General features: G+C 33.1%; 1 protein-coding gene across 50 annotated transcripts in view; it reads left to right on the top strand.

Moving 5' to 3' along the window:
- Nucleotides 1–12,689, top strand: part of LOC100749230 (calcium-activated potassium channel slowpoke) — a 107,540-nt gene that overhangs the window by 76,966 nt on the left and 17,885 nt on the right. For 12 of the 50 annotated variants that reach the window (XM_033318558.1, XM_033318561.1, XM_033318559.1 and 9 more), the window contains exons 12-17: nt 947–1,102; nt 1,336–1,412; nt 1,917–1,952; nt 5,288–5,356; nt 8,321–8,371; nt 10,820–10,840. In XM_033318558.1, the coding sequence (XP_033174449.1) occupies nt 947–1,102; nt 1,336–1,412; nt 1,917–1,952; nt 5,288–5,356; nt 8,321–8,371; nt 10,820–10,840 (410 nt within the window). The remainder of the gene's footprint in view (nt 1–946; nt 1,103–1,335; nt 1,413–1,916; nt 1,953–5,287; nt 5,357–8,320; nt 8,372–10,819; nt 10,841–12,689) is intronic. The other 38 variants (XM_033318576.1, XM_033318582.1, XM_033318575.1 and 35 more) reach the window with 11 other exon arrangements.

Genomic DNA, 12,689 nt, shown 5'->3' with positions numbered 1-12,689 from the left:
TAATGCTGTGGGTGTTTAATCACGCTATAACCAACATTCTATACTATTCGTGTGAAACTTTTACCAACTTGTCAGAAGTTTCTAAATGCTCGTGTAAAAGGAACGAAATTTAAATCAAGTAGTCAATAGAGAAGAAACTTGAAATGAACTGTTCGTTGAAGAAAATGTGTGGTATTTGGAAGCTTGTGATAAATGTAGACAAAAATATCTATGTATGAATATTTTGTTTGTGATGTGAAGATTTGTTTTCGTGCTAGTAATTATCCTTTTAGACTAACGTGTACTATTAATCATTATATAGCAGTTGCTTTTCCGGGAAATACTGTAAGAATTTTTATACAAGTAGAATAAATGTAAATAAATAGTAATGTTCAGTTAATTTGGCAACTTAATCTTAGACTGTAAAATATTAATTAAGATTCACAGTTATAAATCCGTAAAATTAGACTATAATATTCTTTTTACAGTATTTCTTACATGTCACGTTATTAGATTTTAATTGAATTTTAGATTAAAATATTTACAAATGATTTCAAGCATAACAGTTAAATAATAATTTAATAAATACATTGTGCGTATACGTTTAGTTATCTATTAGCTATCGTGCTTCATATTGTTCTTTATGTTTGATGTTTAGAATATGGAATCTATTGCGATTTGGACCAACGTAAATGATACTATACACTACATTATGTTACTTTGTACTTTCAAGTCACCATAGAATTTAAGTTGTCTTCGAAATATGTAAAATATTAAAATTTAATGCTGAATGTTTAGTTTGCGATATAAATGCTTTGCTTTGTTTGTTAAGCACATATATTTTTTCCTTAAAACACTATACTATATGTAATGTTTCTTATCTATGAGTAAAGAGAGTAACTATGACTTCGTTCTTGATACATATACTATTGAAGAACACAGAATATTATGCAAAGCTTCGTCTTAGGTTATGCTTCACGAAGTTGAAGCTGTTGCTGTTGGCAATCGAGATAAAGGGCGAAGGAGGCTGCGATAGTAAGATATCAATTAATCCACGTGGTGCCAAGATCGTAGCAAATACTCAGGGATTCTTCATTGCTCAATCTGCCGACGAAGTGAAACGGTGAGAATTGTTCTATAATAAAAACAGCGAATAAAATAAATTAAAACGAAATTTATCCATGGAGATATAGTTTTAGCTAAAGTTTCATTTTGTCTTCGATCTCCAGAGGACACCAAGCAATTAATTAATTAATTAAGCCAAACTGGAGAAGCTTCCTTTTCGATCCATTCTTTATTTTACAATCTGTACATAAATTTTTCCGAAGTAACTAATTACTGTAAATATATTTGCAGGGCGTGGTTCTATTGCAAAGCATGCCACGAGGATATAAAAGACGAAACTCTGATCAAGAAGTGCAAGTGCAAAAATTGTAAGTCTTTCTAGTCTAGTGATAGCCCTTACCGATAAATTTATAATTCTCGCTGAAATTCTCTGCTATCGAATTTCTTATTAATCGAAACTCCGTTCTATTGAACTTTACATTATATTACATATGTAATAATTAACGTTTATTACTCTGTGTACATAGAGCGCGCTAAATGTATCGAATATTATATATTGCGAATCACACCAGGATATTGAATCTTAGTTTCCATAGAAGATCAGTTACAGCAATGCGGATCCAAGCTAAGGAATTTCGTGTGACTCGCAAAAGAAAAAGAAAAAACGAGAGATTTTTTAACGACTTTTACATAAGACTAATGTTATAAGACCAGACGAATCACACAGGAAGCTCTCTTTGTCCATGATTCCTTCGCCCTTTCCTCTTTCTTTTTCTCTGTGTCCTTCTGCCACTGAAAGCCGTAGCAGTAATTATCGCGACAATTAACAAAGTGACATGGTTGTGACCATCCTCTTGTGATATATGATCTAGTGGGGCAGCAGCAGCGCTCCTGGGGCCGGGACTTAGGTAACGTCTCACACTCGCTCGCTTAGTCTTTACTATCTCGTTTATGACTATTTCCTTTATGTCTTCCTTCTTTTCTTTCCATAATTTTTTCTTTCCCATTTCTTCATTTTTCTCCCTTCTATCTCTCCTTTTCTTAAAAATCTCTTTTATTTTTGTTGAGATTATTTTGATCTGTTATCTTCATTAACATATTGACGACCACTGACGTTTTTCCATGGTATATCAATATCGTATGATAATTGGGTATAAATATAACAAGCCATATATACCATCTCTTGTAGAATGTAGTAGTATAAAGTTAATTACATATTTTGTTGTCTATTTTAATTTAAAACGAAGTTATATGAACATTTTTACGATAAATATATTAAGACAAAGCCATGCAAGTCAATAATCAGTGGCTTCGAGGAAGAAACGATTTCCGTGCATTTATTTTAGTTAATAACAATAAGTCATACACGACATATAATATTTCAAATTAAACTTTCCGTATTCTTGATCTTATCTTAATCGCAGAATCATATTTTATATATTGTGGTATTTTGAGTGTTCGATAAAATTATCGGTCACTGATGTGTTAATAGAAAAGAAATTTAATTCTTCGACCTTATTTTCTCTACTATTATTATCTACAATTATTATGATTTTTATATTGTATTTGTTTCCATTTGTTTACTTATTTTCTCCTGATACCAATATCTTTTTCTCATTCTTCGTCCCCTCTTTTTCTTTGTCTATAATCATTGCCTCTTTGCATATTTCTGTCTTTTTGTGTCTTAATTATGTGTACATATATATGCCTTCGAGTTTTTTAACCATTATCTTGCATATATACGCCAAGGCGGTGGTGGTGATGATTATGACGATGACAATGGCGATGAGATGATTGCACCTTTAATCCTCATTCAGAGACACTGTTCGACGCGATTGCGATGCCACAGTTGGGTATTTATTCGTTTTTCACGGTTCTCCGTTCCGTTCTCGTGCTTTCAATTTTTCTCGTTGTGTTGGAAAACTCGATATCCTATATGGAATTCTTTATTGAATCAAACGAAGCGCACATTTTTTAAGATTCGGTTTTGGAAGTTACGAAGAGTGTAGAAGCCTGTTCACTAGCGTTCGCGCGATGATCGTGAACAGTTTTTGAGAGCCTTTCGATTGAAAATTTGTTAATCGTTCGAGGCTCGATATTAATCGACAAATGTGTTTTTTTGTTTGATTGCCAGTCGAATAGCGTGACGTGAAAAATGAAATACCACTGACACACACGTGATATGTAACCCCTTTATAGTTCTGTCAGTTGGCGCATGTCCACCTGGCCAATCGAGGAAATTTAGTCTGCACTCTAGTGTGTGCCCTTCTCGCTCGCCTTGCATGCATGATTAGTTTCCGATTCGAATACTATTTTACGCCTTGATGATACGACAGCTTCGTACAAAAGTTCACTCGCTCTCTATTTTCTCTCTCTTTCTCTGTTAAATATATCCTTCAATTTTGCCCTCCCCTCTTTCTGTCTCTCTCTATTTTCTGTCTGTCTGTACTGTCTATCTGTTTTATCTCTATTCTATTCTCTCCAATTCTTCAAATCACTATCGCTGTTTACTTTAAACAAAAATTTTCTCTTCGATCGTGTGAGAACTTTCAATGTGCCAGCTGTCATTGATGAAACTCTGTCGGTCGGTAGGTTCGATTGATCGTAAATTAATCCCGCGTATCTTCTGCGCTTCTACTCCGGCCTTATATCATCAAAAACGTAACCTACGTGTGTTTCGCTTTCTGCGAAAGCGAGTTCCATAGGTATTTTTTGGTGATAATTTTGGTAATAATTTACCTGAAACTTCACAAATACAGCAAATTAACCACGGATCGATATTTCGTTGTAAACGTAGTCTCTGTAAACTCTACTTGTTCACATGATGTCACACAACGTATCATTACTCACACGTACCATTCGGTTCATCTGAAATCATCCGAACGAAAGGTCTGTACAAGATTCAACTTTCATTACGTTAAATCTTAAACCCTGGGCAATCAACGTTTTTTCATTGAACTCTTCCGCTATCTGGTTTTACGCAGAAATGTTCATGTTTAATGTCGTTTGGCAATTGCTAGAAAATTTGTGGGTGGAGAGAAATACATCGGAGGTAAATAATATTTCAGGAGCTTTGTAGTTTATTTTTGTACACCTTGTTAAATATCCTTTGTCCTGGCTATAGGTAAATCGTGGAAATTGAAAAGAAATTTGCAGATGATAATATAGCACCGTTACTCTTGGATTCATACGTGATGATTAAGAACGAAGATACGGAAATAAAGTATATATATAGAATGATCTTTATCACATTTACGTATTCTCACGTATGAATCAACGAATTATGACTATATATATATATAACTAATATATATAAAAAAAATATATATATAGTATGTACGTATTACCGAAGTTCGTAATATGCCGTGTTTTTGTCAACATGTTCTGCACTCAGAAATAAAGTGAAAACTTCATATAAATGTAGGTTCACAAAAGAAATTGTGTTAAAAATTGATGAGAGAAAAAGACCATAAACGTATAAATAGGGAAAATTTTTATATCAAATTCAACTTGATTTCTGATGATTTCTCTGAAGTACTGTTACATAATAATTATATATAACAATATTATACGTATAATAATACAACGTTAAAAACTTGTATCTATATTTTGTGTTGCTTCAAAATACGAAAAATATATTTTTCCAATTCGACAATGTAAAAGAAATACTGCAGATTATAGGACATGTCTGACATGATACGGATCGACGCTCCTTCTACTTACGCTCGCTACCGTAGGTTGAGGATACGTCTGGCATTATACGGTGCGACGCTTATTCCACTTACAGTCGCGCAATCTTGAGTTGGACTGTTTCCTTTGAACGCTGTATTTTTATTCGCTATTTCTCTTTTTACAAGCTTTCTTTTGATATTCTCTTTTAAATTTAACATTAAAGCGTTGAGATAAAGCTGTTTACTTTGTCACAATACCATGGAATAATCCTGAGAACTACAATCAATTTTCAACGAAGTGCAGTACGGTAAATAAGACGCTTGAATTTATATTTATATGAAATTTTCGTTTCATCGCCCCAGAACACGCTGTACAAACGTTTCAATAGTAATTCATAGGATTCCCTTGTATGTTTAATTTAATCTAATACATACGGTTATCTCTGGTTCCTAGCCCAGCCCCCTTTTTTAACCGGCGCTCCTCCCTTAACCATTTACCAGTTATTTCAGTAGACTATCCTTGCGTGTTTACTGACAAATATGTGTCCGGGCCGACTGCTCGATTTTTACAGATGTGGGGATGATGATGATGCAGACCGGCATGGTGAAAGGAAACACTGCCTACAGCAGTTGCCTCGACGGTACGCGTCTTTGTACCTTCCTTGCCGTCCTGTTCATCCTAATGCACATCCTTTGTCGAACCGTATCTACAATTTTGTCAGAATAATCGTGAAAGAAAATTACAGATTCGGATCCGGGGCAACGTATCACGAAAAACATTCATTATTCTGACAAATTCTCTCTGTTTGAGTCAAATCTCTAAGATACATAAATATAAGAGTCTAATTGGCATATTTATATAAATATTATTGATATAAATTATATTATTATACTAGATGATATTATTTATATTATATTTATATAAATATTATTCGCGTGCTCGCGCGATATTTATTTTTAAACGAAGAAACGATTGACTCAATCAGAGCTCAGTTGAATTTACGTTTAACCAGGTAAGCTGGCGTAAGTGATGCAAACGAATGCAAATCTCGATGTTCCAAGTAATTCACCGTCACACGCACTTACTCCACGATACCTGTGTTTCAACGTTCTGTAATTTGACATCGTTCGATTCGTATTGTTTCTCGCTGAGCTTTTGCTAGAGCTAACATATTTGGCGATCATTGTTTCTCGAACGAAGCAGCAACATCAATTTCAAGTTGAACGAACATCGTTCACACGTCGTATATGTACAGGATTGCGTTTAATGCGAATACTTATCGCTTCAGTTCTCACTAAGAAAACGTCGCTTTCGCAGATATGCTAATTTTTGCTAAGCACGTTCTATCAAATCGTATATTCTGTGTCTACACGTTCCTGGCTGTTACTTTTCACTGATTAAAGAACATTTGCTCGTTTCAGGCTTGCCAATGACTATCGTTCTTTACCGTTGTTCGGTGTGCTTATATCAAATCTTGTTTTTCATTATTTTTCTTATGTTTGCAATTTAAATGTGACTGTTTCATTTTTTAAACAGTTCTCTCAATTTTTTGGATTATCACGAATTTATCGAGCATCTGTCGATTTACGGATTGGTTTGACATATGAGTTGATTAAATATTGGGGAGTTTGTTAAATATCTGTAAAATCGTTTGAGATTTCTTTTTGCAATTTTTGGAGGCTATCTTTCGTATACTAAAAATATGCAGTATTATAGTAACATAATTGAAAATTTTCACAAGTTTTAGTTAGTAAGATGGGTCCATTCTTAGAAATGAAAGAACATCACTTTTTGTATCACTTCTTAACATTTTACAAAAAAAACTTATTCATTTATTGCAGGGAATTCTTTGTCTTTCCAAGATGGAATTTTATTTGATAATTTTATCTTTAGAATTTTGTTTTCATAAATTGTTGTATTCTGTTCGTAAATTCTATTTACTTTCTCGAATGAGATAATAAGTACACATATATTGCACTATAGCCACATATTTTTCTCTGTTAGTTTCCTCTTGCAATTATTGATAAATATCCTAAACAAACAGTATCTCTTGCTTCTTATCTTTGGTCACTGAGTTTTCACACTTATTTATTTAGAAAAAGAGGAATTCATTTTACTTATAGGTACAATTGGTTGTAAATTCTACAACGATCTCTATCGTAACAATGACCAAATCTATATTCTCGTTCTTTAATTTCTGGCCAATGAGTTTATTCTTTCTTTCATAAAAGGAATTTTCTTCTACATTCCAATTTCTGCATCATTGTTCAACACAGAACTGTCGTCTTCTATCTTTCTGCATGCGAAACATTAGAAACATGTTTGTTTTCTGATTAGACAGATTAACTGAAACAACAGCATTTCAAATAGACTTGAGTTTAAATACACATGTAATCTTTCTATAACCAGCAGCTAGATAAATATATATTTATATCTTTCTTCCGCCTATTATCCTCACATTTTAAAACTAACCAACACTAGATAGAATTAAAGCTACGCTTTACTTACTACTTCATATAATATATGTATACATTTAGTACAAGTTAGCAGGATGGGATTATCTGGAAAATCTAAGAATTTACGAATTATTTGAAAATAATTAACCAGAATCATTGCAACAAACTACATCTTTATGAATTATATAAATGGTTTCAACAGAGGAAATATATTTGCAATAGTGGGGAAGGTTGTGTTTGAAATTGCATATGAAACTGCTGCGTCCCTTTAATATGAAATGAAAGCGAATCATACGCGCTTAGGTGCATTTGTGTGAGTGTATCTGTGTGCATAGGTGTGCCTGTATATGTGTATATATCCTGTGTGAAAAAGAGAATTTTAAAAGTACTTATAACCGTGACATTTGTAGTTTACAACGAACCAACCAAAAGTGAAATACTTGCAAAGTGAATGCCACCGGTGTAAGCACCTTTAGTTCTAAATTTACACGGATGATGATAATCGATGCCCAGGGTTTATCGAACACACCGATTAAAAATACTTCATTCTCCCCTCACATGTTGCGCATATTTGATATCATTCACTGACATCACAACAATAACGTCGACATTGTGATATTTAATATTTTAGTCGAGTCTGAAAGAGAATACGATCTCTGACTAAATGAATATCATCGGCCACTGTGTAAACTCAATATGGGCCACGTACCTGCTGTGTATTCTCTGTGCTCCAGTCCCCATATCAGACGGAAATTTGATTTAAAGCAACGATGCTTTAAATCAACAATGTTGATCACATCTTTATCGATTGTCACGTTTTACAGTAAATTATATCCTAATGTATATAGCAATATACTATAATATACTATATTATAGTATAATATACAATATAATATACAGTATAATATAGAATATGAATATAAATATACAGTATATTATATAGTAATGTATACTATAATATATACAGTACTATATTATGTAGTTTCTTCGAGATATCTATGAATATTTATAAAACTACGTGATAAATCGGTGGAGACCAACGCGTGAATTCCCCCTTACCTGTTACCACCTGCCCCTCCACCCAGTATTTAGGTTCACATTATTTTGGTATAACGACTAACAGCTCTGGTTCTCCTCCCTTCGGGCAGTGGCCACATTCCGGAAAGGCGTGCGAGCTGTTCAAATGGTTGGAAGAGCAAGTATGTATCCCCCGAATGTAGATTGTCTTCCACGTGTCATTCCCTTGTATCTTTCTTTTCTTTTTTTTTTTTGTCTAATCTTAGCCTCTCCCCATGGTTAAGTAAAATACGACAATATAGTCGAAATTGATCAAAGAGTATATTGGTTTCGTATGGCCTTTAAATCAATATAACCTTGAATCTATCTGTTTGAACAGTATTACATGAAATTTTTGAATATTCAATTTTGATTTCATACTTCTAGTAATAGTGGTTTACGGTACTCAATCTGATAATTTAAGAAATGCAGAAAGTAACGAGTATACGTTTGGCGAAATATTCGATTTAAAGGTTAAACGCAGAAATCCTCCTTTCGATACTCATTTAAGCCGCGTGAATCATTTTCGATAATTGTACAAATTTGGCATACATAGTATTTTTGAATTTGCATAGCTGTGTTAATGTATCAGTTAGAAGAAGGAAGTTATAAAGCTAAATGATTCATCATGGCCTAGTTATTTAAGAAACTCGAATATCAAGGTTTCTAATTGAAAAACAAATCTTTGTTCGAATACATGAAACAAGCAGCACAACGTTCGATCATTTTTATATATATATATATCCTTAGCTTCTTAATTTCGTATTCAAAATTAGAATATATATATATCATGAACGTGTTCGTTGTGCTAATTTATGTGATTTTATCTGAATCTGATACTAATTGGTTTCGAAGTAGACTACTGTTAGTGTTTTGAACTCCTATTGGTGTGATGTCTGTCTTTTATTTCTCATTTTTTTGTACTTTTGCAACCGAAATTACTATTTACATTATATTTCTATCGATGTCGTTTTGAATGTAGTTCTCTGGAGGTATGTAAGTGTCTTTTTTTTCGATGGTTATTGTTGTGAGTGAATTATTACAAGTCTAATCCGAACGGAACTTCGCGGCGATGTGATTGCCTTGAGTTTTTTTTTTTAACTACTTCTAACTTGATCTTGCATCGGTGTTCAATATCTAACTATATCTATTCGACATGTTCTTAGAATATCTTAGAATTAGTGTTTATTTGCGTGATTTATTTATACGATCTATGGCAGAGTCGATATGTGATTATCATTGGAGAAGTCGTTCCTCGATATCCTGATATTTAATTGCTTCTAATTCTTTAAGTGTTCTGAAACATGTTGCAGATGTTGAACGATTACAGGTGTTTATATTAAGTGTGCAGTACTTATGTGCTTCGAGTTATCGCAAACTACATTCCAAGAAAACCATGTGCTTTTATGTCCCAATCATACCTTTTGAGAATTTTCAAACACAAATAAATATCAATATACATATATACAGTATGTTACACTTAAGTGAGAACAGTGGAATACCTTAGAAGGGATTGAAGTTACCAAAAAAATATTCTTATAAAAGTCAATCTAATTTTTTTAAATGACAGTCTATGCCTTTTTATTCATCATACGATAGCATTTGTTGAGACAAATTCTACGACCTGCCACATAATGTTCCGCTTTATATCTTTGCAACTTTTCAAACAATATATATTTGATACCTGCGATATCTAGCAAGAATTCCATCGTCTGGCTTAAATGTAATATCCCGTACTTCATCTGAGCTATTTAACTTCTACAAAATATCAAGTAAATTGGAACGTTTCCTTCTCCAGTATTTTAGTTACTCTATCATAGGAAAAGCAATTGATAAATTCGGATAATATCCCTGCTAATCGAATACTTTGACGGTTCCGTATTCATGATCGATCGTTCTCCATAATTTGTCGCACACAGCTTTACAGTTTTTACAATCGACATAACTTCGTAGTTCTATTAACCTAAAGTAAGCAGTATAAAAAAGCTTAAATTAAAGATGAGAATATTAACTATATGAGAAAAGAGTAAAAAAAAAAAAAAATCTTTAGATACTCAAGCACCTAAATAAGTTTAATCTTGAATCCTGATATATTATGTGTACTAACACGATTGAATCTGCTGCAAGTAAATAAGCTGCGTGATTACTTCAATGTTCGCGTGCCGCGTAAAAAAGTGAAAATGTGAACGATGTTACGGGATATAGTATAAACGGGAGATAAAAAAAAAGTATATAGAAGGAGGGTAAGAAAAATCAATCGACAGTTTCACTTCGCACCGCTCATCGGAGCCTTAACACGATCATTCTCTCTCACCTGTAATTCATCTATGATCCATGCGTGCATATATGTATATCTATGTATATCATCACGAAACATTACACGTAGGCGAGCGTGTGCACGACGCACGCACATTTAGAAAACCACCGATATATATATATACATATATTACCATGCATATACGTGGCCGCGAGTACGTGCACATACAAACACATTATTGTACACCGGAACATGAAGAAAAGATATCTTTAACTAACTTTCTATGTGTCTATCTGTTTGAACTTTCTTCTCTTCGTCCTCTACTTCTACTTAGGTGAAGACTTCTCGTATGCAAGTAAGTCTAATATAGAGCGGGTGTATAATCAATATCTATGTACATAATATGTATGCATACGTTGCCGCGAGAATCTTTATAATGATAAGGCATAGATGATAAGACAGTAGTCTGTACATGGTCACTGGATGTATCGTAATGTCTCGTTTTATTTTACGTGTTCGATTCGTATGTTTATATGTTTATTGGTACCTCTAATATATTTGCATATTATTAGTCAAATATTATTTTTCAATTTGCTTGATCTATCTTTTGGAGCATTGAGAATTTTATAAAGAAAGATCCTTGCCTTTTTAAAGATGAAGTATCTCAGAACGATATTAGTTAATAATATATGTATACAGGGTGGTTGGTAACTGGTGACACAAGCAGAAAGGGGGTAATTCTGCGCGAAAAAAAAATCGAAAATATAGCATAAAATTTTTTTTTAATTTTTTTTTAAATTTTTCCATCGAGATAACAATCTACAGTGAGATCCGTTATAACGAGACGTGATAAAGTGCACGCGTACCGAGCGAAAATTCAAAGTCGATTTTCTCGAAAACAAAGCCTCAGACGAAAGATTTTTATTCTATATTTTCGATTTCTTTTTTCGCGTAGAATCACCCCCTTTTCGCTTGTACCACCAGTTACCAACCACCCTGTATATTAATGGGAAAGACTCTTTACTATAGAACATGAAATGAATTTTTGTACTTTAAAGTTATTATCATGTGCCACTATAATCACATATCACTATAGTCACGTATCATATACGTGTGTAATTGATACAACACAAAAATTACTGTAGTCAATCTCATATTAATTCCTTTTTTATAAAAGATAAATTAAAAACGTTCAAACAAATATTACAACTGCTTTTCTCAAGTAAACCAATCTTTTCTAAGAATCATAAAATTCAACATATACATTTCAAATGATATCGTTAATAAGTATTCTAGTAATTGATACCACAGTAAATAACAAAAAGAAAGAAAGAAGAAAGTACTAGACTCGAAAAATAAAGGATTTTTCTCTATTATTGTACAATAAATATTCTATACTTTATATTCCACGTGTCTTATACCAATAAACATCGAAATTTAAGAATCAATTAAATGCTGTAAAATGATCTACGCCATGGCAAGAGTATAAAGTGACCTTTTACACGCGCTACAGTTTCCCTCCCTCGGTCAAGTTAAGCTTATGTTAGGAGCTTAACGACGCCAATGGCAAAAGAAAAGTGCTCACAAGATAAAGAGCTGCATTCGATTCGCGAATAGTTTTGCAAACGACGAGTTTCACATTAGTTCTACACCACCGACGATATCTCCCCTTTTGTAACTTTGCTTTGACACGGTAGAAATTTAACAATATTTTCGAATACTCTCACGAATTTCCCAATCTATCGCACGAGTTTATATCTATCAAAGACTGCACTTGCAATATCGAGTAAATATTCACATCGTAAGAAGTTATTACTGCATGTCTACGTAATCATAGAATGGTAGAATAGAATATATAGTTTGTCAGAGGTAAAGATAATATTTTTATTTTTCTACTATAATCAGTTAACAAAAAAAAAATCGTTTCCTTTATTTTATATAGAAAATTAATTTCTCTGTATTTCTTCGATTTTCATTCTTTACCTCTGTGAATTTTAGCATGAAATGAGTATTGTCTGTGCACAGTGCTTCCAAGTTTTATTACGAGAACGTGTATATAGTTCGCCACTACTTTAGGCTACATTTGTACAACGCGGAGGAGATTTACGATGTACAGATTGTTTTTTGTCCTGTTTTAATATCGTGCACAATTGAATAGTGTCTCCTTTACTTCTGGACTCGTCCGCGTTGCAACGAGCAGCAAT

This window comes from Bombus impatiens, unplaced genomic scaffold (genome assembly GCF_000188095.3).
Source record: "Bombus impatiens unplaced genomic scaffold, BIMP_2.2 scf_0102, whole genome shotgun sequence".
Classification (NCBI taxonomy): Eukaryota; Metazoa; Arthropoda; class Insecta; order Hymenoptera; family Apidae; genus Bombus; species Bombus impatiens.
The sequence above is the reverse complement of the archived record's forward strand: the minus strand, read 5'-3'. Positions and strand labels throughout refer to the sequence as shown.